This window comes from Silene latifolia, chromosome 6 (assembly GCF_048544455.1).
Source record: "Silene latifolia isolate original U9 population chromosome 6, ASM4854445v1, whole genome shotgun sequence".
Taxonomy (NCBI): Eukaryota; Viridiplantae; Streptophyta; class Magnoliopsida; order Caryophyllales; family Caryophyllaceae; genus Silene; species Silene latifolia.
This window is the reverse complement of record NC_133531.1, coordinates 338,451-366,070: the sequence shown is the minus strand read 5'-3', so window position 1 is coordinate 366,070 and position 27,620 is coordinate 338,451. Positions and strand designations below refer to the sequence as shown.

General features: G+C 35.8%; 4 protein-coding genes across 7 annotated transcripts; 1 reads left to right on the top strand and 3 right to left on the bottom strand.

Annotated features, from left to right (window-relative positions):
• The first annotated feature begins 248 nt into the window (after window positions 1-248).
• On the top strand, window positions 249-2,540 carry LOC141585824 (heat shock 70 kDa protein 18-like). The gene is made up of 2 exons (XM_074406867.1): window positions 249-514; window positions 608-2,540. Exons 1-2 carry the CDS (start codon window positions 298-300, stop codon window positions 2,404-2,406), a joined length of 2,016 nt encoding a protein of 671 aa, XP_074262968.1. The 5' UTR covers window positions 249-297; the 3' UTR covers window positions 2,407-2,540.
• Window positions 2,541-2,599: 59 nt separating this feature from the next.
• LOC141585825 (uncharacterized) lies at window positions 2,600-7,748 on the bottom strand. 2 transcript variants are annotated; one of them, XM_074406868.1, is made up of 9 exons: window positions 7,551-7,748; window positions 6,718-7,389; window positions 5,694-6,015; window positions 5,481-5,589; window positions 5,291-5,388; window positions 4,319-4,384; window positions 4,135-4,224; window positions 2,926-3,102; window positions 2,600-2,826 (listed from the first exon to the last, which is right to left on the bottom strand). In XM_074406868.1, exons 2-9 carry the CDS (start codon window positions 7,317-7,319, stop codon window positions 2,788-2,790), a joined length of 1,503 nt encoding a protein of 500 aa, XP_074262969.1. In that variant the 5' UTR covers window positions 7,320-7,389; window positions 7,551-7,748; the 3' UTR covers window positions 2,600-2,787. The 2 variants fall into 2 exon arrangements, with proteins under 2 accessions (XP_074262969.1, XP_074262970.1); XM_074406869.1 differs by having other exon boundaries at window positions 5,694-5,940; window positions 7,551-7,668.
• Window positions 7,749-8,742: 994 nt separating this feature from the next.
• Window positions 8,743-12,676, bottom strand: LOC141585823 (glycerol-3-phosphate acyltransferase 9-like). Of its 2 annotated transcripts, XM_074406865.1 has the most exons (13): window positions 12,590-12,676; window positions 12,379-12,519; window positions 12,227-12,284; window positions 12,020-12,138; window positions 11,816-11,915; window positions 11,638-11,733; window positions 11,331-11,427; window positions 10,580-10,667; window positions 10,397-10,493; window positions 10,019-10,104; window positions 9,360-9,479; window positions 9,171-9,269; window positions 8,743-9,045 (listed from the first exon to the last, which is right to left on the bottom strand). In XM_074406865.1, the coding sequence occupies exons 2-13, from the start codon at window positions 12,483-12,485 to the stop codon at window positions 8,997-8,999; spliced, it is 1,116 nt and encodes a 371-aa protein (XP_074262966.1). In that variant the 5' UTR covers window positions 12,486-12,519; window positions 12,590-12,676; the 3' UTR covers window positions 8,743-8,996. The 2 variants fall into 2 exon arrangements, with proteins under 2 accessions (XP_074262966.1, XP_074262967.1); XM_074406866.1 differs by lacking the exon at window positions 12,590-12,676 and having other exon boundaries at window positions 12,379-12,587.
• Window positions 12,677-13,372: 696 nt separating this feature from the next.
• LOC141585822 (uncharacterized) lies at window positions 13,373-23,108 on the bottom strand. 2 transcript variants are annotated; one of them, XM_074406863.1, is made up of 17 exons: window positions 22,714-23,108; window positions 22,567-22,609; window positions 22,155-22,276; window positions 21,925-22,032; window positions 21,600-21,741; window positions 21,394-21,483; window positions 20,006-20,101; window positions 19,410-19,899; window positions 18,604-18,746; window positions 18,097-18,452; window positions 16,779-16,946; window positions 15,156-15,446; window positions 14,723-15,049; window positions 14,378-14,422; window positions 14,200-14,253; window positions 14,012-14,105; window positions 13,373-13,788 (listed from the first exon to the last, which is right to left on the bottom strand). In XM_074406863.1, the coding sequence occupies exons 1-16, from the start codon at window positions 22,912-22,914 to the stop codon at window positions 14,043-14,045; spliced, it is 2,739 nt and encodes a 912-aa protein (XP_074262964.1). In that variant the 5' UTR covers window positions 22,915-23,108; the 3' UTR covers window positions 13,373-13,788; window positions 14,012-14,042. The 2 variants fall into 2 exon arrangements, with proteins under 2 accessions (XP_074262964.1, XP_074262963.1); XM_074406862.1 differs by having other exon boundaries at window positions 14,200-14,285; window positions 22,714-23,105.
• Window positions 23,109-27,620: the final 4,512 nt, after the last annotated feature.

Sequence of the window (27,620 nt, the reverse complement as noted above, 5' to 3'; positions counted from 1 at the left end):
TATTTAGAGAACACAATTGAATTCCGAGAACAACCAGGAGGCAATGTAAAATATGTGACATTGGAATTTGGCAACTTTGATTCTTTTAATAACAGAAGACTTGAAGAGTTACACAAACAGGTATTAGGAAGGAATTAGATTAGATTAGATTAGATTAGATTAGTTGTAGTATTTGAGTTCCACTAGAATTCAAACACACTAATCAGGTTTCCTTATATTAATACTCTTACTTGAGATAATTTATATTTATCTGTCTTAATTAATTAGTAGTAGGGTTGTTTGAAAGATCGAGCGAGTATGGAGCAAAAAGATGATGTATGGCCGGCTGTAGGAATCGATCTAGGGACAACCTACTCTTGTGTCGCCATCTGGCAGCACAACCGTGTTGAGATTATCACCAACGATCAGGGAAACCGAACAACACCCTCTTGTGTCGCCTTTGCCCACAACAACCGCCTTGTTGGTGATGCTGCTAAGAACCAACTAACTCTCAACCCTACCAACACCATCTTCGGTTTGTTTCTTTCTTTTCTTTTCTTTCTTAATTAATATATATATATATCTAGAAATGAAATTCATTATTTTGCTTGAAACAAATCCATTACAGATACAAAGAGACTCATAGGCCGCAGATATAGCGACCAAACAGTACAGAATGACATTAAACTTTGGCCTTTTAAGGTCATTCCCCATCCCGATTCTCAAGACAAGGACCCAATGATAGAGGTCACCTACAAGGGTGAACACAAGCACTTTACTCCTCAGGAAATATCTGCTATGATACTCGTCAAGTTGAAAGACATGGCAGAGTCCCATCTTGGCTCCCAAGTTAACAACGCTGTCGTTACTGTTCCTGCTTACTTTACTGATTCTCAGCGTCAGGCTACAAAAGATGCTGGACTTATTGCTGGACTTAATGTTATGAGGATTATTAACGAGCCTACTGCAGCTGCCATTGCATATGGTCTTGACCACCATGTTCCCGACAATCAACTACTCGCTAGAAAAAACATTCTGGTTTTCGATGTTGGTGGCGGGACCTTGGATGTGTCTTTAGTGTCTGTCTCAAAACATGTCTTTGAAGTTAGAGCAGTTAGTGGGGACACCCATCTTGGTGGTGAAGATTTCGACAACAGAATGGTGTCTCATTTTGTGCAGGAATTTAACAAAAAGCATAGTGTAGACATTAGTGACAACCCTAGAGCTCTTGGGAGATTGCTACTCGCCTGTGAGAGAGCCAAAAGAACGCTTTCTGTCACTACTGAGGCTACTATTGAGATTGACTGTCTCTTTGATGGCATCGATTTTATTTCAACCGTAACACGAGCTAGATTCGAGAGGTTGAATATGGATTTATTCAGGAAGTGTATTGATCTTGTGGCTCAGTGTTTGAGTGATGCTAAGATAGACAAGACCGATGTTGATGATGTGGTTCTTATTGGCGGATCAACCCGGATACCCAAGATCCAGCAGATGTTGCAGCGTTTTTTCAATGGGAAGGAGCTCTGCAAAGGTATTAACCCAGATGAGGCGGTTGCCTACGGGGCTGCCGTACAGGCTGCCACCTTGACAGGGGTGTGTTTGGACAAGGATGATGACTTTGTATTGGTGGATGTAACCTCTTTATCTCTTGGAATTGAGCTCTATGGTGGCGAGATGAGAGTAGTCATTCCTCGTAATACCGTCATCCCAACAGAAAAGATGATCGGAAACCTCACGACAGTCCACGACAATCAGACTTCAGCCCATTTTAAGGTGTACGAGGGTGAAAGATGCATGGCACAGAACAACAATTTGCTCGGGGAATTCAACCTCTCGGACATTCCCCGAGCACCCAAAGGTGTCCCCAAGCTCAAGGCCTCCTTCAACATTGATGAAAACGGTATCCTCACCGTCACTGGAGAGGACACCGACACAGGAAACAAGAAAACGGTCACTGTTACTAACTGTAGCAGGTTGTCAAAGGAGGATCTCAATCGAGTATTGAAAGAGGCTGAGAAATATCGGGTTGAGGAACAACAATATGAGAATTTAGTCAAAGCTAAGAACACTATAGAAAACTATGCCAATAGCGTGTGGGATATTGCGACAATTTACGGGGAGATGGTAGGAATTGATTGCCAAACTCTGAAAAATGTGGAGGATGAGATCGAGAAGACGTATCAGTGGCTGGATTGGAATGTTGAGCTTGTAGAGGCTTCTAACTATGTTGACAGGTTGCGAGAACTCAAGAATATAAGTGAGCCATTTGTGTCAAGGTGTTGTATCTTCTGTTGTCGACATGCTGAAGATGAAGATGTGGATGTGGAGGAGCTGCGTTCCATGATAGCGAGCAGATTTAATGGTGGGGATAAATGTACAAGCTTGATGAATGATCTAAGTATGCAGAAACATAAAACTGATTGAATTTAGACTATCACTCTTATTTATTATCAATTACTATTTTTTTTTCTAGAATTCTAGTTTCATTCAAATTACTGTTGGGACTTCTTTTTGTAGTTACTCTATTAGCCAAAAAAAAAATCATTTATTTATGCAAATTTATACTTCCACGTTTGAAATAAGGTATCGGTTCGATTTGCATGAACTAAACACGTCCTGCAAATTAAACATTTTCATGGGATTATCATGGAATCGGATATCAATTTGGTATTATTGGTAAAAGATACACCTTTACATGCTAAACAGAGAGACGAGATGAACAAAAATTCTTTTAATTACGAAGTATTTTTTGAGCGGAACCAAACGTGATGCACATTAATGCTACAATGACCACGGAGAACATGACTACCGGAGTTCCTCAGTGCTAAACTTATTCCAAGCTTCCTGTATAAGACAAGTAGGAGAGGGTAAAACCTCAGATATGTCATATGTGAAGGAAATGACCCTAAACCCTGCACTACAATCAATATGATAAAAATATACCTTCAATAGATCAAAAGCTTTTTCAGCAACATATTTCTGTTCAAGATTAGCACCCCTCTGCTGAACTTTATCGGGGTGAACACACAATGCAGCCCTCTTGTATGCAATCTTAACTTGAGATGAAGTGATTAAGTCGGTTATAGAAACAGGTCGCCAACCAAATTCTGGCCCGAGCACCTGACAGAAGTAGGAGAGGTTAATGTAGTCTTACCAAAAGGCCATTTTTTAAAACATTACGATTAACAAGGTTAAATACATCATCCAGTTAAGGTGAAAGAATGATTTCAGATGAACTAATATAGACATAAAACAAATTGATACTGAAGCAAGAGTGCAATAATAGGTAAGATTCGCGGATTGCACAATTGGACTGACATATCAAATACACACACGAAATTAAACCAGATGCATGGTAAAATATATGGGAAAATACAGCACATGACCAAATGGCTCACCAAAAGCGAGTAAACCATCAATTTCTCACCTTCAAGACTTTGAAGGTCAGCAAACACAACTCTATACAGGGTTTAATTCCTTGTTCTCCATATTTGCTATTTCAAAATAAATCATCAATCAATTGATGATTTATTTATTCCTCGTTCCAATATTTGATACGGAGTATATAGGGTTTAAACTTTAAACCAGATACACTATTCCTTGTTTCCCATATTTAATATATCAAAATAATTGATCAATCAATTGACAATTTCCTTGTTCCTGTATTTGATGACGAATATAATTTTTTTAAAAATAATTGATCAATAATCTATTTCCCTGTTCCTGTATTTGATGACGAATATAATTTTTTTTTAAACCAGATATAATCTATTCCCTGTTCCCATATTATCCTTGCTTAAAAGCAAATATCCTGTATCCTATTTGGTGCTCCTAGTGGGAAAGGAATGACTTTGCAATGGTAATTCTTGAGTCACCACTAAAGTTAATAAGGACCTGACGGTTAGCGGGATTGCCTTTTGAAGTGGTTTTACCGTATATACAGTGCAATTATCAAGAGGAGACCACGAAGACATATTCAAGGATCAAATCTCAACCCCATCTATAATACATGGTATGGTACTACCCAAGCACCATGCTTAGGGACAAAAATAAATACAACCCACACGGAAGAAATCTTGATTATTTGACAAAATGAAGGCAAAAATAAATCAACTCAAAGTAATCAAATTTATAAGTAATGAAAAACTCTACCTGTTGCAAAGATGACAATAGCGCTCGTAAATTTCCTTCTTTTCCAGCAGCCCATCTCTTCATCTCCCCGTCCATGGCATCAGCAAGCCTCTAAACACCAGCAGATAAAAGCAAAGTGAGTCAACAAAATTACAAGACTATGCATTCAATTTACACACTTTTTGAAAGGTCAAGAGATACTTACATGTTTTTCTTCCTGCTCCTGCTGAGCTTTGAATTCACGTTGATTCATCTCAGCCACAGCATGTTCCTAGATGCATTTGCAACATAAAATTGGATTAAACTACTTTGAACCAGAGCATTAGTTCAGTAGCAAAATGACCAGTATGCCATAAAGTCGGCTAAGAATGTTCTCCTTAAAAATCTAAGCTAAACCATCGATCAAGTAGATTCATAGACCAAGGTATACATGGTATATAATAGGAGGTAAAACATAAAGCAGCAGTTTATCTAACTTACCACACTACTGATCTCCAATAACAGCAATGGTATTAACAAAACAAAATATAATAAAATTCTGAAGCATTTGGGTTCATTTAGTAAAGCTGAAAAACTTACGAAGGGCTATTGGAGCTGAAGATCAACAATTATGAGAAACAGATGTTTGTTTGTAATGTAATGTTAAAATCAGATACCTTAAGGAATTTAAGTACATGAAAGGACCTCTGGTCTCTAAAGTCAATGATTTTCGACTTCACTACTCAAGCAAGAAAAAGGGCTCGGGGTATTTGAAGGACTAAAAGGCCAGCATAGACCTTATGCAGAGTTCAGAGATGGGTGATCAATATAAATTTTCCCTAGCACCTCCATTGCCTTTTGTTTCCTCTCCCCTTTCAGTTCATCAAATACACTAAAATATTGAGTAGGAAATAATAACTCTATGGATGATAAGACTAAACAAGGCAAGAAACTGATGCGAACATCTCTTTCAAAAAGTCCGCCCTGGTCCGAGACGTATAATATTCAAAGCTCATGTTTCAAAGTTCACCTTCATTTAAAGAGGCACCTTATTCGATGTACAAGTACGATTTTTAAGGAAAAGGTAGCCCGCCATAAATAACAGTAATAATACAAAAACAAGATTCATTTCTGACAAAAGATGAAGTTGTCATGTAGCTACAGCAAAGAAACCAAAAACTTAATCCAATCTACATACCATACGCGCTTTAGCTCTTAGGTAACTTGCAAATCTTAGATTACGTCTCTCATCACTTTCTCCTTCTCTTTCCTGAAACACTCCAGATGCTGGTGAACCTTTTAGCAAAATAAAAGTGATCTCATTATTTAATTAGCATATCAATTACAAAAGAATATCAATAAAGTTGAAAATGATAAAAACTACCTACCTTCAAATATTGAAGAAAAATCATCAGGAAAAACTCCTGGAGAAACTTTCTTATCTGTGCCAAATCCAGTTCCAGAAAACAAATTTGGTTCCTCGCAAAATTTCGTGTTCTGAAATGTGCAAGTGTTAACCCTTATCTCAAACCAATAGCAAAGCTAAAGTTAAAACAATAAATCTAAAAATATATATAGCCCTGCACGAATTGACTTTTTACCATAGCTGAGTTTTCTGATATAGGTGTACTCTTTTTAGTCTGAGGTCTGAAAAACGAATCTAGATCAGTTGCTTCAGTTTGGAACATCATGTCCGCCTTCTCCATCTTTTCTTTCTGTATAGAACCTCCATCTATGCTTACATCAAAGTCAAAAAAGTTTGTCTCCTGCGGTTTGTGACTGACTGTCTTCTTTGGATCACTCTTTGCTGTAAAACTACCTCCATGCCCATTGGCGCCATTTTTCATCCTGTGTGTGGCAAAATTTTCAAGTTCTTCAAGAGATGAAACACCCGGATCCTTCATATTTGCAGAAGCCTGAGCTCTTCAAAATGTTTCAATACAACAACAACAACAACAACAACATCAGAGCCTTAATCCCAAAATGATTTGGGGTCGGCTGCTTCAAAATGTTTCAATAAAAAAAAAAATTACAATCTCAGCAAAGTTAAGAAAAAAAAAATCAAGCTAAATATGAAAATGTTCTTTTCTATCTCAAAGGTAACGGATAACTCAGCAAGCATCCAGCCTCCTTGCATAATAGTGGAAGTATGTAAGAAAAGGGTGACAACGAAACAATCACACCCCCAATCACTTAAGCTAAACATCCAACGACCTAAATTAAACTAGAAGGTGGCTGCAAGAATATAATCCTAGATTTAGCTCATGGTGGTGGAACGCATCCAGCTTGGTGTGCCTAGAAAATCTTTCATGGCCTTGAACACTGACAATCCATCTAGCAAGAAAACTCAGAACTTTTTATATTGCCAAAAATTTGAAGTTCATAAAACCACATGAAATTCTCATGATTCAAAGCCATAGCAAGGAATGGAGGTAAGCAGACGACGAGTTTGCTAATGATGCAATGTAACTGACATAACTTTTGCAGTACTGTAGTATTATATCATCCATTGTGCATCAAGTTGAAACTAATGATTTGTATATAAGCATATGCCAAGCTTATTCCATTCTGATTCAAGTATCACATGAAAATACAAGAAAATACGATAAACAGACAGCAACATACCTATCATTAACGGTAAAGCTCCTCCCAAAGCCAGGTAGTAAATCATCATTATCCCCTTTGTTCTCTCCTAATCTCTTGACACCTCTTTGGTCCAAACCCAATTTAGCCATTTTCCCCCAAAAATCATCTACGGGATCAGAGGAGAGCAAATCAGCATTACCAACCTCAACAGTGCTGCTACTACTCTCAGAAAACCCCCATATATCATCACCACCATTAACATCTGAAGATTTCGCGCCTGAATCTGTTGAACCCTTAAACATGGATTCCATATCGAACTCGAACCCTCCTCCTCCTCCTCCTCCACCTCCACCAGAATTGTTGGTAGGCATTTGAAACACACGATCAAAAACATCCCCACTAACATAAGTTTGAGTATTGTGAGTTGAATTAAACCCAAAAATATCATCATTTTGATGAGGAAAAAGAGACCCACCTCCAGAATTTGATTTTGAAAAGGAATGTGAGAAAAAGTTGGGATCTTGATTAACAGAATCATGATTATTATGGGATTTGGGAGGTTGTTTAGATGCAGCCATAGGAGCAGACTTGCCCTTAGGGTTGATCCCATAATGTTTAACTAAAACACCAAAATCATCCATGTTATTGATTTGATTTGATTTGATTTGATAGATCCTCAAACCAAAATTGGGTATTTAGATTGAGCTCAAACTGCAGCAAGCAATCACAAATCACAATGCATATCAGAGTGAATTAGAATACAAGTTTTTTGTCGGTGCAGTAATTGATGAACAAGAAAAAAAGACAATTAATTAGGAAATTAGATACAATGATAGAAATTACTCCATATCAGAGTGAATTGAAAAAATTACCAGAAAAGGCGGGAATATGAAGATGATGATGATTAATCAGGTAGTAAATCCCGGAAATAAGATGTAAAATGAATAACTCTTCCTCTTCATATGTTGGTATGAATTTAATCAACTAATTAATGTCCTTTACAAATACATCTTCTTTTATAACACCATTAATTAATTATTAATTATTTTATTTTCTTAAATAAGTCTGATGACTATGGTCCATGGTCCATGGATGATTGGATATAGTAATAATATTTTTTGTTATTTGACACCCGTTTTGTTTTCCTTGAAAACGTGTAATTTATGGAAGGAAAATGAGTCACTTGCTCCCTTTGTCTTTCTTACTAATTTGTCCATTTCAGTTGATTGTTTAGGGTAAGATTATTGCTAAATTTTGGGACTTCTAACAATTTACTAAAGTCGAGTATTTAAAATCCAATACTCAATTTTAAACTTTATAAGAGCTTTGACACAATTATTAAGGAAATTCATCCAACAATGAATGGATCACATGGGATATTTCCCTTTATTTATTCCCCTTTTTTTTCAAAACTCATATTTTCTCAAGGTGAAATGGAAAAGTAAGTTTAAGATAACAATAAAAAATAACAAAAGTTAATGTGACGAAGTCTTGCCAATAATCATACTTTATAAGTTTCGTATAAGCCAAAGTAAAAGTATTTCGAGCATAAAACTTACTTGAATAGTGAGCAAAGTCGGGCAGTTCATTTTAATTTTTGAGATTTTAGAGCAAAAAAGCTTGTTACTTTTCCATCATAAATTTGGTTGTTTAAACTTTTTTTGCTTTTTGGACATTTTGTGCTAAGGAAGTTAATGTTACCTATTAATGAATGAATCTCAAACACACAATTAATTTTTTAGTTTTATGATTTCCATCATAAATTTGTTGTTTTAACACTTTTTGCTTTTTTGGTAATTTTGCTAAAATCAATCCCTTCCCAGCCAATGAATGAATCTCAAACACACAATTAATTAGTTGTTGTTAAGGAGTATTACAGAGTACATGAATTTAGTCAGACTATTTATCCCCCCATTCATACATATTTTGATTCCACTGATGCGATCGTCAATCGTCACAAGTATTATAGGCAGCCTGGCTATGGAAAGTAGGGAGGCACAATGTTGGAAGTCTAGGACTGATAATGTCGAACCTTTGAGGGATTAACTATTGTTACTCATGTGGGAATGAATGAATAGCTTTAAACGACTGAAAATGTTTCATCAAAAAGAACAAAAAAAAGTACATAATCAATCTAAATGAACTATAATTTTCGAGACTACAAAATATCGACAAACCAAAGCTCAGACTCCAATGTCCATCTCCTTGTCAAACTCGATGGCCAGGGAGACTTAACAGAATCACAAGGACTACTACATACCCAAAATAGGTGCCCATATGAGAGAACACCAACAAGTGTACAAATACGCAGCTTGATGTCACTCTTTCTTCAAGCGTTCCAGTATAGATTCGGCGAAACTCTGTTGCCTGCATACAATAAAGCGAGGCTATCATTTGAGGATATGGATATCGGCATGCATGCATCAAGACTGTGATGTCCTCCACTAAATATAAAATGTAAAATTAGGTATAAGAGTGCCAATCAACCATACTTGCGTTCGATGTGCTTGGGACTCGGGCGTGAATATTTTAAGTAACCATCCCAAGGAACCTTTTTCAGACCTGCTCTCACTGATATCATGTCTCTCACTCTAGAACAAGAGCCACAGCAATTAGGTTACAGTTGTAAATCAACGGACATAGGAATTTCAGATGACGGGGACGTAAATAAAAATTCGCACCTCTCTGCAAAATCGATTGCTGTTTCTCCAGGCTTCAGAGTCTGGGGCTCCATATACCAAACATCACAAACAACAGCCCATGACGTCATTAGTTGCAGAAGGTGTGTTGTGAAGGATTGCCTGTAACATATACACATTTTGCATTATAATCACATATCCTTGGACCATAAAAATAAGTCCTACACATTATAGATATGGTGTTAAACTGTAGTATTAGTCACGATCACGGTAATTATGAGGCGAACAATGGTGCAGTTTTCCCTGTATCAGTGAGACATTAATGTAGGATCGGTCGTAAATATAATCAATTTTTTAAAATCCTTTATATGTTGGAACTTGGAAAGTGTTGATAAGGGTAAGGGAGAACAAAATCATCATGGAACATGATCACTAAGAACAAAATCATCATTTATTTTGCGCCCTGTGATCGCTGAGAACAAAATTCACAGGCAGTTGAGGCAAACAATGAAATCGTAAAATTAAAAGAGCATGCAACCAGATGCCTGATGGTACAGAAAACAAAGCAAAACACTAAATGAAAGAAAACTTAACCGATAAGCCTAGCAAGAATCTTAGCTAATGGAAGAACAATAGAAAATATTCAGGAGACAGTAGCAGTAGCATGTAAAGATAATTAGCAAGCTGTTAGAAGCTCTTACTTCCTGCTGTTCCAGAAGGCGTCAACGAAAATTTTGTTGTACTTGATTGCAATTGGACAAACAGTGCACCCAAGTTCAAATGCACCCTGGTAAATACTAGGAAAGTTCAGCAACGTAATAATAAAAAACAAGAGACACGCCACGGCAAACGAATCACTTTAAGAGAGCTTGTAAAATATTTACATATGAATAATTTTTAAATCACAGGTCTTGTATAAGCCAGTCTCAACTCTCACATATGAGACCGACTAAACTCATCTTGTTTTCCTCATTTAAATCAAACTATAATGGGTCGACCTCACGCGTAAGACAGTCTCATATTAACTATTTTGGCGGGATGAAGGGAGAAGCCTGTAATGGAAAAGTTAAACCTCTTACCTTCTTAAACATAACTGTGTACTGATTGTTCACACACGTTCCTTCAGGAAATATCAAAAGGGGATTATTGTCAGCCCCTACAACATGTTCTCTTAACCTGAAAAGTCCAGCGTCAAACACAATAACTAAGATTTCAAGTATACAAGGTCAACGTGATTGAGCTTCTTTAAAGTTTAAACATACTTCCTAGAGATAATTTCACGATCCTTTGCTTCAGATCGGTTGAACCAAATGCATCCAACACCCTCTAAGATGGTGCTCTGCAGCAGACCTGTAGCAAGTAGGATGATAAAAATTTTGCAGAGAAAAAGACATACGTGTTTGGGACAAAAGTAGGCTAAGCCCGAACGCACAGTATAAGCCCTATACGTGAGGAACTAAGGTTTCATCTTTTCCAAGGCAAACACTAACCATATTAAATGATCTCAACAGAGGAAGGTTTACATGGTGGTCCACCCCAATCCTAGCAGTCTACCACTATGAATACCCCTTTACGGATCATGTACTCATGGTAACCTCCCTTTCTTATACGAATCTATATATGATTCTCTCTATATGGTAGCTCTAACTTGTGTGTCAAAGGCGCTCCTCCCCAGGTTAGATCCCTAGGGCCATTGGAGGTCCATGTGCATGTATACGAAAGAGAGAGAGAGAGAGAGAGAGCGGATCCACGGAGGGCATTAAATCACCTCTGGTACTTTCAATAGGACTCTCGATGCGAAAGAATTGAGATCAGCCAAGGTATAGAATTTAGATCAAAATAATTCATGGAATGATATTTCCAGAGAATAAGTCAGATATCCAGACTAGTTGCTCTCAAGTCTGAACATTTAAGATGAAAAAGTACATTTGCCTGATATGTCCTGAAAGAATGATTTTTTTCACTTTGATTTTACTGATACTGATAAAACAATAGGAATCTTCAGATGCTCACCAACCCATCCTGGATGCTTTTGCATGATAACAGCAAACGCAGTCATCTGTTCTAATATAATAAAATCGATCATGGAAGTATGATTGGCCACAAACACCTGTTTTAGGAATGGAGTAAAAAAAAAAAAAAAACAAATCAATTATTACTTGAATAACTGTCCAGGTATCCTGTGGATCCCAAAGAGATTGCCGCTCGTCCAAACAGCGTACATACATAATTATTAAATTCTATAAAAGAAAGCGCCTTTGTTTGTATGAAGAGTGGATGTTTGATAAGCAAATAAAATTAAAATAGGAAAGAGATAAACCTGCTTAGGTCTCATACAGGGGCGTGGGCCATGGTACCTTATAACCCCAGTCCATGATGCAACAAAGAAACTGCAAATCAATTCAACCAGTGACCTCTGCAAGTTCAAAAGGAAACAGTTACAAGTTTGGTCTGAAAGTGAAATAGTTGTTACCAAAATGAATATCAAGAAAGAGTACCTCCAAATTTTTCCTGAGCTTATCATGAGTTTTGAGGAAAAAATGAACTGGAAAGTAGAGGGATAGAAAAATGATCCAGCCTAGGGTTAAAATAAGAACCCTGGAGAATGACGAAAATCCATGAATCCATGAATCCATGAATGAAAACATAAAAATAGATAGATCCTTGAAAGATAATACTGTAGAAGAAAGAGAGAGAGAGACCTAGCAGGAAAAAGAAACAAGTATCTAACAGCGAGTCCGACACACCAAATAGGAAACAGATATATATTCCAGTTCCATGGTTCTGGTGGATTTGACTTGAAACAACGTGTGAACGTGTCCTGCTCAATTATCAATCAATCAACCTATGATTCTATAGTATTTTCCAAGGATCAAATTGATAATAAAGAAGAAACATAACAAACATACATCAACAATGGCACCAGCAGCCTCAGTCAAAGTAGGCGAAATGTCGAGCAAATCACATCTAAAAACAAATCAAATCAAATTGATAAATAACAAATGAATCATCATCATAAGAAATAACAAATGAATCAATCATAAGAAATAGAAAAACGTACAAAGTGAGGTGTTGAGAGGGTATAGGAATGGAAGCAATAGGGAGATAATCTTCAATGTTGGGTTGATCCAAATCCAATTCAGACCTTGATTTTACTAGCTTGCTCATTCTTGAATTTCTTTCTTTTCTTTTCTCTTTTTATCTATTTTATTTTATTTTCTTTTATTTTCTGGAATCATTCTAATTCATTCCAAACAAACAAACAAGTGTACCTACGCCGTACGCCTCCCCGAGACTTGTTCATCAATCATGCACATTGCCCATTCTGCTCTGGAAATGATATTAATATCACTTAATTAACTTGCAAATTTCGGATTATTTACTTCAAATCAATTCGGTTTAGATTAACTATGGCCTATGGGTATGGTGGTCACCTTGGGTCCGGTTAATACAAGTATTAGGTTTGGCTTAATGTTTGTCGTTAGCTAAATTGTGCTACTATTTGTATTAATTTCTTGGTATCACCTTGTGTGATACTATTTCTATTAGACCGTCTATGCATTTTTTTTTATTAACTAGCTTTTGTTCCCGTGTAATAATGCACGGATCGTTATTGGTAAGTACTCTAGTGTCAGACCATTTCTTCTCATGCTTAAACAGTTGTCCAATAAGCAGCTGGCTAAGATTTCTTATTGTTCAACGAGATACATTTTACAGCCTACTTCGTTTTTCATTTCTTCTGGTGCTCAAACACCGGTCCAGTAAGCTACTGTTTAAGATTTCTTATTGTTCAACGAGATACATTTTACAGCCTACTTCGTTTTTCATTTCTTCTGGTGCTCAAAACTCATTCTTGGCAAAATGAAACATATGTGGTACTATCTTCCGTTTAAGTTTTTCTTATTATTCAATGTCAAATTAAATTTTAAAGTTGGTTTTCGTTTAATAAAGATAACAATTAATCGGATTCAGATCAGCTGAAACTCATTCTTGCCAAAATGAAACATCTGTGGTACTATCCTCCGTTTTATCTACGAGAAGAAACAAAACCAGGATTATAACCATTCTTGTTCTCACCATGACATTTGAACAGTTGAATCGTGTTCTAGTTAGTGATTTTCTATAAATAGAGACATCTTTTCCACATCCTTTTCTCTAGAATCTTCAGCAAAACCATCGTAAGCGGTGGCAATAAAGACACAGGGAGTAGAGAATTTGAGCCAGGTAGTTTTTTTTTTTTTTTTGCCTTGTACCTTTGTACCATTTGATAACCAGTTGGCTTGTTCATTATCTATCTGGTTATGCCACCCAAATTCGAATCATCAGGAGCATCTCGACCAGGTGGCAGTAGGGGTGCTGCAACATACATCACTGCTCCAGACAAAATATTAGAGTCCCCTCATGTCATGCTACTGCGTACTCTGTCGATTATCATTTGTCTTCCCGATAGATCTTCTTCGTAACCAACCATCTGCGGACAATGGACCACAAAAATTAGTGTGGCCTCAGAATCTCAGATAGTACAAAAGTGGCAAGTGATTTTCATCTGATAACTAGCCATTATTCAAATAACATGAACATTAACACGAGAGTTCAGCAATCTGGATGTCATCAACAGCAAAAAAAAAAAAAAAATAAAAAAAAAAAAGAGGCCGTAAAGGGAAAAAAAAAGGTTGTCAGTTCAGAACCAAGACCTGAGATTCTGTCTGTGTTTCACTGAAAACATCATGGATGCCTGTCTTTGGACCTCCGGAAGCATTTTGATGATCCTCCTTCCCCTTCCCTAGACTGAAACAAAGGTGAAAACATGAATATCAATTAGTTGCATTAGAATAGGCACATCCAAAACAGAAACATAAGCCAGAGTTAAAAGGAATGTTACCTTGGTAACCAATGTGCTGAAGGTCCATAAGCAGAGTGAGAACCTGAATGATCCCTACTTACGACCCGACAATCAGATGGGAATATCTATTATGACATCAAGGGCTAACAAAAGATTTAACGTAACAGATAAAAAATACACAAGTCTGATAGAGAAAGGATGGTCAAATAAAGGATACCGTTTTTTCACAAGATGTACCCACTGGGGATTTCAAGTCCTGAATCTAAAAGCCAGATAACAATTGACAGGTTAAGTAACTGACAAAATCGTACTCCCTCTATCTCATCCATTTCGTAACGTTTGTGAGGGAACATTTTGAACACGTGTAGTGAAATAGATGAGAAAGTGGGAGTAATAAAATTAAATAATAAAAAGCACGACATGAACGATAGTATATGCCTCCTACGCCCAGAAAAGAAGAATAAGATTTCTTAATTACGAGTGTAAAACCATGTATATGTGTACATTATACATGAAATTCTATCCTCAAGGAATGTCTATAAAAAACTACAAAAGTGCGTACCTTGCTTGTTTGCTCCAATAAATCCTCTATTACAGCAGCTACATCGGGATGCCCATCTTCTTTGATTTTTTTATGCAACTCGCGAACACTAGAATCCTTCTTTTGCTGATTTGACTCACTACTTAATTCCAATGGCCTTAACCTTTTTATGGAAGACTTACTATTTGTCTTCCTCAGGTCCTGAGATTCGCCTGAGATTTGTGAAGAATTATTTGTAGAAATAAGTTTAGCAGCTTGTGTAGGATACTGCGTCACAGTACACAACCCAGGCTCAGGATCTTGTGGTACTTGTTCTGGATAGAAATTATCTAGTGTAACAACTTCATTCTGCAAAACATAATTAATTAAGTCACAAATCATTCCTTATATTAGGTAATTCCCAGGCCAGATGTGATCATGAACGGCTAGAATATGGATAGAGCGGGATACTTGCCTTTTTGACACACTCATAAATCCATTCACATCTAACAGGGTGTACGCCCCATTTGCAGGCAGCCTCATACTTGGGGCCATTGGCAAAATTACATAACAGATGAGTAACCTTCTTGGTCAATTTGTCCCCAAATTTGGCCCCCAGGACAAAGCATAAGTTGCGCAACAACAATCGGTCTTTTTCTGAATACTGTGACACACAGAAGCGCAAGGTCTCAAAACCAGGTAAAGGGATCCGGCAAGGAAGTGGAGAGTAAAGTATATGACTGCGAACATCGATCAAGCGCCCTTCCTACAACACAAGGTCATATTTTCAGTTCATCAATATATCCAGCAAGCTAAACCAGGCCCATAGCAAATAAACAGTCAACAAAGTCCAAGTGTGCACTGTGATTTGGTCAATTCTACAGCAGATAAGGATTTGCTCAAGCTTCTTAAGTTGTTAAAAGTTTTTTGGTTGCTCCGTGCATGAACACCATACATGCTCATGCGTTCTAGCATATGCCATCACAAGTCAACGCCCATTATGTGCACATCACTAATACATTGCAGCATCTAGTAGGACAAGACCTGGTGTTGATTAAGCTATGCTTTCCATTAAAATCACACCCATGAACAATTGGACAAATACGGTATCTGCTTATCTCATTGCAAGAAAGTGGTGAAATACAAAGAAAATTAAAAATACAATTATTCTAGATCAAACTGACCCGTAGTATAAAAAGAATTTAAAAAAAAAAAACTAACAGAGTTGTAGCATCAACGCTAGAGAATGCCTTGATGAAAAACTTTGGGGTTATTTACAAATTATAGATTATGCATGGCACGATAAGACATCCAGACTCCAAAGGTTGTTATTAATTTGAGCTTAGGGTGAGCCCTCTATTCAGTAAAGGGAGGCTCTGAGATGGATATAGTGCCTACTGCCTAGTGGTCAGCCTTATTAGTTAATGTTAGATTTTCACTAGTAATACTCCCTCCATCCCATTTTTATCGTCCCCCTTTCTATTTTTGGTAGATAGGAAAAGTGGTGAACTAGCAACTTTACCCCTTGAATGAAAGCAGAGTCGAGGTCCCAATTTTATGGTGGTAGTTAGTTATCTGCTGGCAATATTGGATAACTAAAGTTTTTCCTTACTAAATTTAGAAATGGGATAAAATTTGAAAGGGAAGGGAACAATACAAGTGGGATGGAGGGAGTACTATTTTAGAAAGTTAAGTGCATCTTCAAATTTGCACATGTAATTGCTTTGAAAAGTTGTGTAATACAACTATGATCTTTTCAAACATGATGATGAGGATGAGGATGAGGATAAGGATGAGGATGAGGATGAAAATCCATAAATTAGAAGTTAGAAGAGTATCAGTTCAGTTGGATGAATGTAACAGGGATACCCTTAAAACCCTCTGCACTAAGCATTTAAGACACAAACAAGCTAGAAAAAGCTAAACTCACCCTGACAGAGAAGCCAAAACAACAATTCATGTGTTTCGGTTATTAGCTCATTAACACGATGCATGAGCATCGGGAAGTAAATGACCCCAAGTCTAGAACTTAAATGAAAGCAGAGACATTGAATCCAATGAGTATATCTACTCTCACCGATCGACACAATTGTTATACCTTTAAGCAAGACATAATCCAGTGACTTGACACACAAATAGACTGGGAGCTGCTAACTCGACTAGAAATCACCCCATGGCATTCAACAATGAAGTCGGCATTCATTGACCGATGAGCATCTAGTACCTCACCACCACCTTCATTTATCCATTGGACAACTTCATCACTCTAACCAAAAGTGAAACAGAAAAACACAACAAATTATCGTTAGAAATAGGAGTAATTCAGCAACTTCATCAAAACATAATTAGTCAAGCATTTAGCGACAAATTGCATTTGCTATTTTTGAATTGGAGTATGTTAATGCTGGAACAAGACTACACTAGTGTGCATATTTTGAAAATTGCAGCCTTAATCCCCATGCATAAATCAGCGCAAAGAGAGGCCATTTTGATATAAACTCAATGGAAAAAATAACTCTAAAATTCATTTGACTATGATCTCTGATAGTGGCCTTGCATGTCAAAGATCACAGCTTCAAGACCACTTTGTCTAGCCACCTTACCGTTCATATACACATTGCAAACGAATGTCTCACATTTTTTGTTATCTCAAAAGCATGTTTCGGTGAGAGAAAGGCAGAAAGCTCTTCGAAGAAAGAATCCCCATCAACTACATAAGTAAATAACTATATCTGAAGGTGCAAAACAACGAAAGGACCTCTACATTGATGACTAAGAGTTCTTAACAATTACTACACTCAGAATAATTTTTTAAATGAACTGCTTACTGCTCCTTGAGAAAGGATTATGTATATAGTATATACAACATAAGTTATATATTAAAAAAAAAAAAAAAAAAGAAAAAAAAAAGAACCTTTTGTTAATAAAAACACATTACAAAGAAAAGTTAACTAGCTTATAAGCTCCCACTTGCTACTTTGCATAAAAGCACGTCTGCTAGATATTATGCCATGCCAAACACCACACACTTAATCTGGAATAACTTTCTAGAAGCACTTTAGTTAGCTTCTGCTCATCCACAGTATCCATCCAGAGAATCTATTACGTACAAAAAATAGCCTCCTAACCAGTAATATTTTGCATAAGATATTTTGGGAAAGTGAAAATATATTTTTCATGATCAGGAAGTAGAATCATATAACATTGTAGGTTCCTATGATATAGCCTGCACTTGACGGATCAAACGACAGGTGTTTCTGATCTAGTCTGCACTTGGACTGATCCGACGACAGGTGTTTCTGATATAGCCTGCACTTGGATGAATCCAACTTCACCAGCATGAAAGTCTAATACGCTACCTAGCAATAAGAAATAATGTCACATAGTAACAGGATTCTATAAACAAAGTAAAGTACCTTGTCTTTAGGGAAAGTATGCGAGAACTGAAAACATTTCCTTGCAAATACTTTCGACAACTTTCCATGTTGTGAGTTATCAGAAAGCTGGATCTTCTGTAGACTTGCATGTTTGCCATTTGCAACAGAAAGTCTGGCACTTTGTGAAGAGCTCTTTGTTTGTTCTACAGAGAGACTGCCATTTTTGCTGTTATCCACTAAATCTTCTCTAACTTCTTTCTCTGGCATCCTTGGTCCAGCATCTCTAACTCCAGAAGTTAAACCAGTTAGTGGATTGGAAATCTTGCTCAAGGATTCTACTTGCATAGTGCTTCTTAAGCCAGGGTCTGAAGCAGTATATGACGAACGCAGTGCATCTGTATGTCTCAAACAAAATAAAGAAAAAATTACTCATTTACTAAACAAACCAAATACCTGATGAGTAACAGCAAAGGCGAAAAAAAAGGAACCCAATAAGTAATTTACAAAAGCAAAAAGAAACCAGTAACTGCTGGAAATTTAAGACACCTTTGGGAAGAAGTATATCATAAGCAATGTGCTTCTGTGCAACAGGGACCTCTTTCTTTGCACGGTCACAATCTTCAAGCCATATGCGTTTCACAATGCGAATTACTCCAAGAGCAGCCAAGCCTCTCAATTCTCGCTTTTCACTGTCAATGTAGGGTGAAAATAGCACTCTCCGCATCAGAATTCATGGCTCATCGTCATTACCATTACCTCTAAAGAACCCCCAAATCAAGCAGGATAAAACAGAAATCCGACATATTGGAAATATCCTGGCAATAAAATCATAACTGGAGAGAAAAGATACAAGGAAGTTTAATGGTTATGAGTCTACCATAGCTCTTTTCAGCAATACATTAATAAATCACACTAAACATAGGATGTAGACTACTATTAAGCTTACGCTCGGACAAATGTTTTCCCGACGTGGCTACTAAGTATCACAAGGGAAAGAGACAAGGAGACTAATGAAATCTCAAATTCCTAACAAAGGGCCTTCAAAATTTCCAAGTCGAAGCATGGTTGATAGGCATAAGGCCTACTCTTTTCCAAATTAACTTTGCTGAGCAGAATAATGCTGAACTATGATAAGTTAATTCGTTAAGGTAAAACGTATGTTTAATACAGTATAAAACCCATTAAAATGTCTAATGTTGGACTCGGAGTCGTACAAATGTGCATGGTGTGATCTATTTAATGACCCAAAAAAAAATCTATGAGTTGACAAGTTGCAAGCTGAGCTGAAATGAAAGAGATCTCATGAACAACGAAAGAACTTAACTATGAAAAAGTGAGGAACGTGAACTTACACATCAGACGGTGCTCCGACAATTATATGTGTCAATCTCTCATTACAAAACATGTACCGCGAACCCCCACCTCTACGTACCATGCCTAATAGTTTTCTCGTATCAGACGTATTAAAACCAATGAGACAAATTTTGCAATCTGAGAGGTACAAGTCATCAGGTTCTGAGTCCTCTGCAACACAGACTTCAAGTCCCTCGTCTTTCTGAGGCACATCAGGGGGGCCTGCCTCATCCTCCTTGAGAAAGGCCGATGCACCAAGAGAAGAAATATTTGAGATGTTCTGAGAAAGAGCAACATCTAGATCCGACTCCATATTCCCCATGGATGGAACAGCATGGAAAGATGAATCTGTGACTGCTGATGACGAGGTAGGTTGTGAATTTCTTAAATATCTGTCTTGGCCAGGTTTGGCCATTAATTTATTCCTATGTGCAGAAGCTGAAGATACTGAATCACTTTGAACTTGATAAGCTTCTTCATTCAGACATACTGGCAAAGTGGTAATCATGACAAACGGGACAACGTGAGAACCAGAGTTGGAAATTGGAATGCACTGGATCACAAAGATAAAGCATATACAAAAGATTTAATATACCTCTTTTAGCAAGTGACTGATCAAACCATTTACGGGTGACAATAGATATGGTCCCCCACTTACGAGCAACTTTAAATTTGTCACCTTCAGAAACTTGTACACGGTTAAGGGTAAGATTTTCTACATAATCACCACAACAAATAGAAGATTTTGTCACAAGATTGTAATATTGAAAAGATACAGTTGAGATTCACAGAACCCTCTCATGGATGTATCATGTATGGAAGCTATCCATACATTTAGTCTTTGTACCATCAAATATCGATTTTTCCCAGACAAAATAACTAGGGTGTTGCTCATTCATGGACATGATTTACTCAATCATGGACATAAATGACCATTATACCCTTGTCATTTTCACACTCCCATTTTGTATAATTCTCTCAAATTATAATCTAACTCCGTCAAACCACCAGACTCCCCCACCGCCACCTCCCCCCGGATCGACTAATATACTATCAGATTCTTGCCCCGGACCACCCCTCTCACCGGACCAGCCATACCGGAACCCCAATTATTGCTCAACAAGTGCCGACTTCTCTGAACTATGCGGTCAAATCACTGTACTTGATGTCAAATTACATACATGTCGGCTGTTCATATGCAACTTTAAGGTCATAGTGATACAGCTCAAGGGGAGTGGAGACGACATGGCGCAAGAACTCCAAAAATGTCGTATGTTCATTTCTATGTTCTTAGAAAATTAGATTTAACAGAAGAACATTCTCCCAAGTTTAATTTTCATTGACAATTATTTCTTCAAACCCTAATTCATTAGTCTAAATTAATTTAATCTCTCTAAATTGATAATTTGATATAACATAGTTAGTAAAGTAAATGAATTAGAAATAATACTTGATCTGAGATGAGAACTAGCGTCCATAGTTAATTAATTTAACGGATTTGATTAATTTTGTGAGGAAGAGCATTAGAGAGTGTTTTTTCTTTTTTGGAAAGGGTAAGGTATGGAAAAATAATGAAAAAAAGTCCATAAAAGAGTAATGTGTGTCCATGAAAGAGCAAATACGAAAATACGAATAACTATGGGACATTCAGTATCGGCAAGCTTCTCAGCATAGGATCATGATCAATGACTTCTAAAAAACGTACAGAAGTTGTCAAAGTGGCAATAAACAACAAAACTGGAGTTCTAGTAATGAAGATAGACAAAGCAGTAATTTAAAAGGCTTAAGCATTCGTTGTTAGAAACATATCAGAAAAAGGGAATTCGCAATATGTCAGATTTCACAAAGGTATTGAAAAGCATATATTGCAGATGGCATATCAAACTATCAGATTTCAAAGTACAACTTCAATACAATGATGACACATAGATTAATATTAGAAGAAATAAAATGAAAATATACTCTAGAATATTAAGGATATTTCACAAATGAGATGTGTGCAGAGCTTGGTAAGTTCAGCTGAGTACTTCCCACCATTTTGTATGATAAGTTTCTCCATTTCCTTCCTCTCATCTAGGCGTTTGATAGTGGAAGAAAAAATTAAGTGACATTAAAAAAAATACTAACGATAGAGTTACAAAAAAAGCCGAAATCCACAAAGAATAGTTGTACATAAATAGTGAGCCAACCTGCAGCGACTCGAGTAACAGAAATAGTCAGCCCCAAAAACGGAGGAACTCGATATGACTCCAATGGAACAACACGATGCTCAATCCAACACTGATTTAACCAATTAATGGTGACAATATGCTTATTCTTACTGGCAGCCCACTGCAGTTAAAAAAAATCACCGAGGAGACGACAAAATAATAGTATATCAGCAGTTGGTAGTCATATTAAATTGATGTGGCACATTAGAATAATTATATAGTGCTGACATGAACAACGTAAAAAATCATGTAGAAATACAAATTAGAAATTCACAAAAAGCCAGTAAAGAAGAGAAGAAATAACCTTGTACTTTCCAGCGAGAACAGTCTTGACAATAACAAAGCTAACATCTGAGGATGACTTAGATTCAAAACTTCCACTCATAGCTGTGACTAGCTTTCCTATTCTTTCCTGCAACATGTAAAAAGATAAACCACCTAGAAATGTCACAAGTAGATATTCACATAGCAGAGGTAATAATAGTTGTCTAGAAAAGCAATCATGTATGTATTCAGAAATAAGTGAAGAAATACCTTTTCGGCAGCAACAAAGCCAGATGCAAGCACTTTGACACCATCCATGGCAAGACAACAAACATATCCTAGCTTAGGCAGTGGTCGCCTCTCCTTGGCACAGGAAAGAATACATTGTGGACCTGCGGACATATAATTTAACAACTTAATCACTCCCTCCCTCCCAATCAATCCAATACCTTGTTTTAACAAAAATAGAGTACTAGACAGGTAATCGGCAATAGTCATACAATCATCTCAGTTATCAAGGGGATTATCATACAATTTAATCAGGCAATAATATCACTTATCAAGGGGATTATCATACAATTTAATCAGGCAATCATCGAATTTGTCCTTAATTACTTACTTACTTATTTACTTACACCGGTAATATATTAATAAGAATTCAAGAAAGAAGAGTGAGGAATACCGAGTAAATTGCATCCTTTAGCTCGTAAGTCGTCGAATTTGTCCTATAGAATAGAATAGAAAAGAATAATTAATAAATTAGGGTTGAAAAGAGTAATAAATTAGAAAATGGAAGGAAATCAAGGATTAATTATTTAATTAGACATACATGGAGGTCGGATGAAATGACGTGAAAATCGTGAGGAGAATTGCGAGAAGGATCGGAGCAGAGGAAAACATGAGCGCCGTTGAGTTTGAGAGCATCGTGGAGTGCGTCGAAGACTTCAGGTGGAACTAGATTTCTAGACATAAACACATTTGCACCCTTGAATACCTGCTGCTGAATTGACGACGAAGAGGACTCCACCATCCCTATTATTTTTGCAGTTGCAGGATATAATTATAATATTAAATCGGATTTCCCGATTTCAGTTCAATTTCACAGAAAGGGAAAACGGAATGGGAAGATGGAGGAGTGAGTGTCTTTATTTCGAGTCACGCGGGAAAACTACCAAAGTACCAAGCACCTTACACTTTTACCTACTTTAGTGTCTATCTATATTTGATATCATGGCGGACACCGATTTCTCACCCACACTTGAATTTATGTGTCCCGGCACTTAACAAATATTGTGTCGGACACCGATATCTTTACATCACTCGGATATATATATCCTATACTTGATAGTTGTTTTAATCCACTTTTAACACTTCAGGAATCTTCAATTCAACATGATACAAATATCTTAGAATGTAATTTTAGTGTCTGGCGGACACCGATTTCTCACCCACACTTGAATTTATGTGTCCCGCCACTTTTTCAAATATTGTGATCGGATATCTCACTCCGATATATATATCCTAACTGTGATAGTTGTTTCAATCCACTTTTAACATGATCTTCACTTATCTTAATTAATTTTAAATAATACTTTTGATGATCCTCCCTCCACCCCATTTGTCCCTTTTTCTATTCTACTAGGTATAATATCGGTGTGATACACGGATTACTAAATAAGTGTCTTGTTAATATGTGAGCTATATTGAGATTATTAAGTAAGCGTGATAGAGGGGTGGTGAATTAAACATCAAGGGATTATACTTGATTCTATATTTATAAACTAATGATTTTAATTCATCTACTAGCATAGATCTCGTGCTACGCTACAGCACGTTAATTTTAAGATTTGGTTTATAAAGAGGCGCTCTCAATAAAATTATTTGCATAAATTAACCGAACTTTTAATTTAATGTTATAATGTACTAAATACGGAGTATATAATATTAGTAAGAGGTAAAAAAGAAAGTTTACTATCATTAAAGAACAGTTTAAGTTAAGTTATTTTTGTCTTAAACTATTAATAACACTACAATGTTAAATCATTCCATGGAACTAATTTATGACATTAATAGTACATAAATAATATTTTGTAAATCATTTTATTATTTGAGCAGTAAAATATACTGTAATATGCAAATTGAGCTGTATATTATTTGAGAGTGCGCCAATTTTCATTAATTAGTAAGAATATTTGTAAATCATTTGAGAGTTGGTCCACTTTCATTAATTAGTGAGAATATTAGCCAGAATAAGGAAAATTTGACCACAATATTAAGTGGTAGAATGGTGCCATATAATTTTTTTTAACATAATGAGTCTCTCAAATCTTGGATATTAATAGAAAGAATATACTATAAAATGCAATTGAGCGCAAAATATTAGTGAGCGGGAATAATTAAGCGGAAAAATACTAGATGTGTTAATCTTTAGTATATAAGGGATTGTAACACTGTGAGATTTTAATAAAGGAAAGAGCAAAGGAGATCAATAATTTTGGCATTATTGGTGTTAATGGAAGGTGGAAAGATCAAAAGAAGTGACATGGATTATTGTCTGATAGGGTGGTAATGCATTGTTGAGAGTGTATGGGTAACTATTACCCGTTTATTTTATTTTGGGTGAAATGAATTATGATTTCATGCATCCTATTCATTAAAAGAACAACCACAGAGCCTACGTGTCGCTCTTTGGTTAAAAGTCAATATGTCAAAGGCGGTTTTTAGTTTCTTGATTTTTAGGCCCCATGTTCTGTAGGTGAATTAATTATCCAACATCTTTTGTTGAATAAACTCCTTTATGTATACCATTGATATTTGACAATAAATTACCTCTAATAGTACGGAGTAGTAGAGTTTATAGTTTTATTTAAATAATAAAATATTAATGGGTAAATATATATATTTAAAATTAACAAAATCAACAAGTGAAAAAATTCAATTTATCAACTTAATAGAGCATAAATCACCGAAAAAATAATAATAATTTGCTTATAATAGAACACAAATTACAAAAAAAATAACTTGCTTATAATAGGCAATAATTTTTTTAAAATAAAAATACCAGGAAACATATAACGAAAAATGTAATTTAAAAATACTAGAAAATAATTAAAGAGAAGTGAAAAAATTGTTGAATTGAAATTACGTGAATCAGATATCCGATTTAAATTTTAAAATTTTCGATGTCTGATCCGAGGAACTACGGATATATCTGATTGTTGATATCCTAATATTTACCGAAATAATCAATTGTTAAATTTTGTTAAATAGTAACACCCAGACATATTTCGATAAAAAAAAAAAAAAAAATTTACCGAACCCGAATAATATAGCCATAAAAGATTATAAATAAAAAATTTATCGAAATCGAAAAAATATGGAAAAAAATTATGAAGGATCAAAAGAAAGGGGGATTGAGAAATATAGTGTTTAGCTGGTGTTCCGATGATCTTGAAATGGAAATAGTCTACTGCGTAGGTGAGACGGAGTGAAATGAGAAGATAATTTATTCCGTTGTCGGTCAGGGTTAAATCCTGAGGGTTGAAGAAGAAGATTGACTGCTTAATGAATGAGGAAACGTGAGCAAAGTAGGGATTTTAATTAATTTTGATGGTTGGTCATGTATTTAAACTAATGGGTTAATGACCCATGTTTATTATTGGACATGTTTTTAAGCAGTCTATTTTTAATATCATCACCGTACATATCTGTCGCCTAAGAAGTTCAAAAATCCATCCTGTATATTTTATTAATATTTTTATTATAACTAAAATTTTATTGGATAAATTAAAATTTTAAAAGTATACTCTCTCTATCTAAATATTATTTTGCAATTTTTTTGATGACTAGGGGACCCTGTGGCGCTAGGGTAAACACACGGGTATATATGATAGCTCGCAAACCATGTATATTAGGTAAATTACTCGAGAGTGACGGGCTCAAAATTTACAAGACATAGACTGAGGTCAAAAATACTCCACAATATCAATCACGAAATTATTAGTATATGTACTCTATTTCGCATTTTAGATATACATATACGTTTTTGAAAATATATGGCTTATAGAACTTAATTCAACACCTTATTAATTGAATCATTAATTAATTTTCTTTCTATAAAATAAACTTATCTTTGCCTATCAGATTAATTGCGTCAGATTTAAAATTTGACTCTAAATTAAGGGATTAATCAGGTCGCAAGTTATGATTTATTTGCCTTGGCCTAAGATAAACGGGTCATGGCAATTTTTAATAGGTCTAGACAAGATAATATCTTCATAGGCTCATTGTAAATCCGAAATTTTAATAAAACTCCTTTACACAAGTTTGATTATAACGTAGTACCGCGTAATTTTGCACGGGTTCAATAGTTTGACGGTATGATAGTTGATAATATGTTATTTAATATAGTGATAAATGCGTATGTGATAGACTAAATAAGGTTGGCCCAAAGAAATTTCCCAAATATATCGTAACTTATAACAATGTGATAATATTTTATTTATTTTTCATATTTTCATTTGATAAATGATAAGTATGGAGGAATATAATTTGGATGCGAAATGTGTAGTTAAAAAATCACGATATCTTTATTATGCCTATAATGATAATGAATCTCTTTATTGCTAATGAATTTATAATTCAAAGTTATAATCGCAGGTATGACATGATAAAATTAGGGTGCTGATTTTCGCAGTACACATTTTACTCATCGCAGTACATTATTGACAATTATACCCCTCTCATTTCTCCTCCCATTTTCTCTCTTTTATTTCTCTCTGATCTATTCTCTCTAATTTCACATACTCATTCTCCTCTAATAAACACGTACTACGTTGACAATTATTTTAATAATTGTATTGTACAACTTTATTAATATATACTACATCGACAATTATTTTACGTAAATTAGTTAGGGGTGAGCAAGTTTAGGTCCGGACCGGAAAAATGGACCGGACCGGACCATTTGGTCTGGACCAAACTCGGACCGAATTTTTTAGGTCCGGTCCTCGGTCCTCATTTTTTGAGTTCTCGGTCTTCCGTCCGGTCCGGACCAAACCCGGATATTTTAGGTCCGGACCAAATGGACCGAATTTTATGTTTCTAAAGACTATCAATGGAATATTATAAAACTAAATTACCATTTTATCCTCACAAGACATTATAAATTAATATTGAGTATTTTTTTTCAAAAACAATCGTCTAATTATTCATCGACATTTAATTTAGTGAAACTTAAATGTAATTATCATACACGAAATAGTGACAGAATTAGTTCTAGGTCCATTTCGGTCTAAGACCGGACCGGACCGAATATTTCGGGTTTGGTCCGGTCCAAGACCGAAAGTTTTAGGTCCGGTCTTTGGTCCACAAAAATTTTATTTTCGGTCTTCGGTCTGGTCCGGTTTGGTCCGGTCCGGTCTTGGACCGATGCTCAGCCCTAAAATTAGTATGTACTACGATGATAAATTTACCTAATATCTATATAAATATATTACGTTGATTTCTATGTAGTGCACAAGATATACGCTAAAATCAACCATTAATGATGTATAAAAAATCACCAGTTTAACTGCCAAAGCACACTATCTATGTACTACATCGTTAATAGTTTTGCAGTTAAACTGATGATTTTTTTGTTAGAGATGCTAAAATCAACAATTAAAGAGGCTAGAAACCCTATCTTCATACGAACTACTTGATTAACGAAGCAGATTATTAAACAGTAATAGTATT

Coding starts and splice junctions, on each gene's coding strand:
- LOC141585824 (XM_074406867.1), top strand. CDS start 298: ATGGAGCAAAAAGATGATGTATGGCCGGCTGTAGGAATCGATCTAGGG. Junction 515..607: donor CCCTACCAACACCATCTTCG/GTTTGTTTCTTT, acceptor AATCCATTACAG/ATACAAAGAGACTCATAGGC.
- LOC141585823 (XM_074406865.1), bottom strand. CDS start 12,485: ATGAGCAAGCTAGTAAAATCAAGGTCTGAATTGGATTTGGATCAACCC. Junction 10,668..11,330: donor AAAGCATCCAGGATGGGTTG/GTGAGCATCTGA, acceptor TACTTGCTACAG/GTCTGCTGCAGAGCACCATC. Junction 10,494..10,579: donor CGTGAAATTATCTCTAGGAA/GTATGTTTAAAC, acceptor TGGACTTTTCAG/GTTAAGAGAACATGTTGTAG.
- LOC141585822 (XM_074406862.1), bottom strand. CDS start 22,914: ATGGTGGAGTCCTCTTCGTCGTCAATTCAGCAGCAGGTATTCAAGGGT. Junction 18,747..19,409: donor GTCGGAGCACCGTCTGATGT/GTAAGTTCACGT, acceptor CTACATTGACAG/TGAAAAGCGAGAATTGAGAG. Junction 14,286..14,377: donor GTACATCTTGTGAAAAAACG/GTATCCTTTATT, acceptor ATGTCATAATAG/ATATTCCCATCTGATTGTCG.
- LOC141585825 (XM_074406868.1), bottom strand. CDS start 7,319: ATGGATGATTTTGGTGTTTTAGTTAAACATTATGGGATCAACCCTAAG. Junction 6,016..6,717: donor AGCTTTACCGTTAATGATAG/GTATGTTGCTGT, acceptor AACATTTTGAAG/AGCTCAGGCTTCTGCAAATA. Junction 5,590..5,693: donor TATCAGAAAACTCAGCTATG/GTAAAAAGTCAA, acceptor TGCACATTTCAG/AACACGAAATTTTGCGAGGA.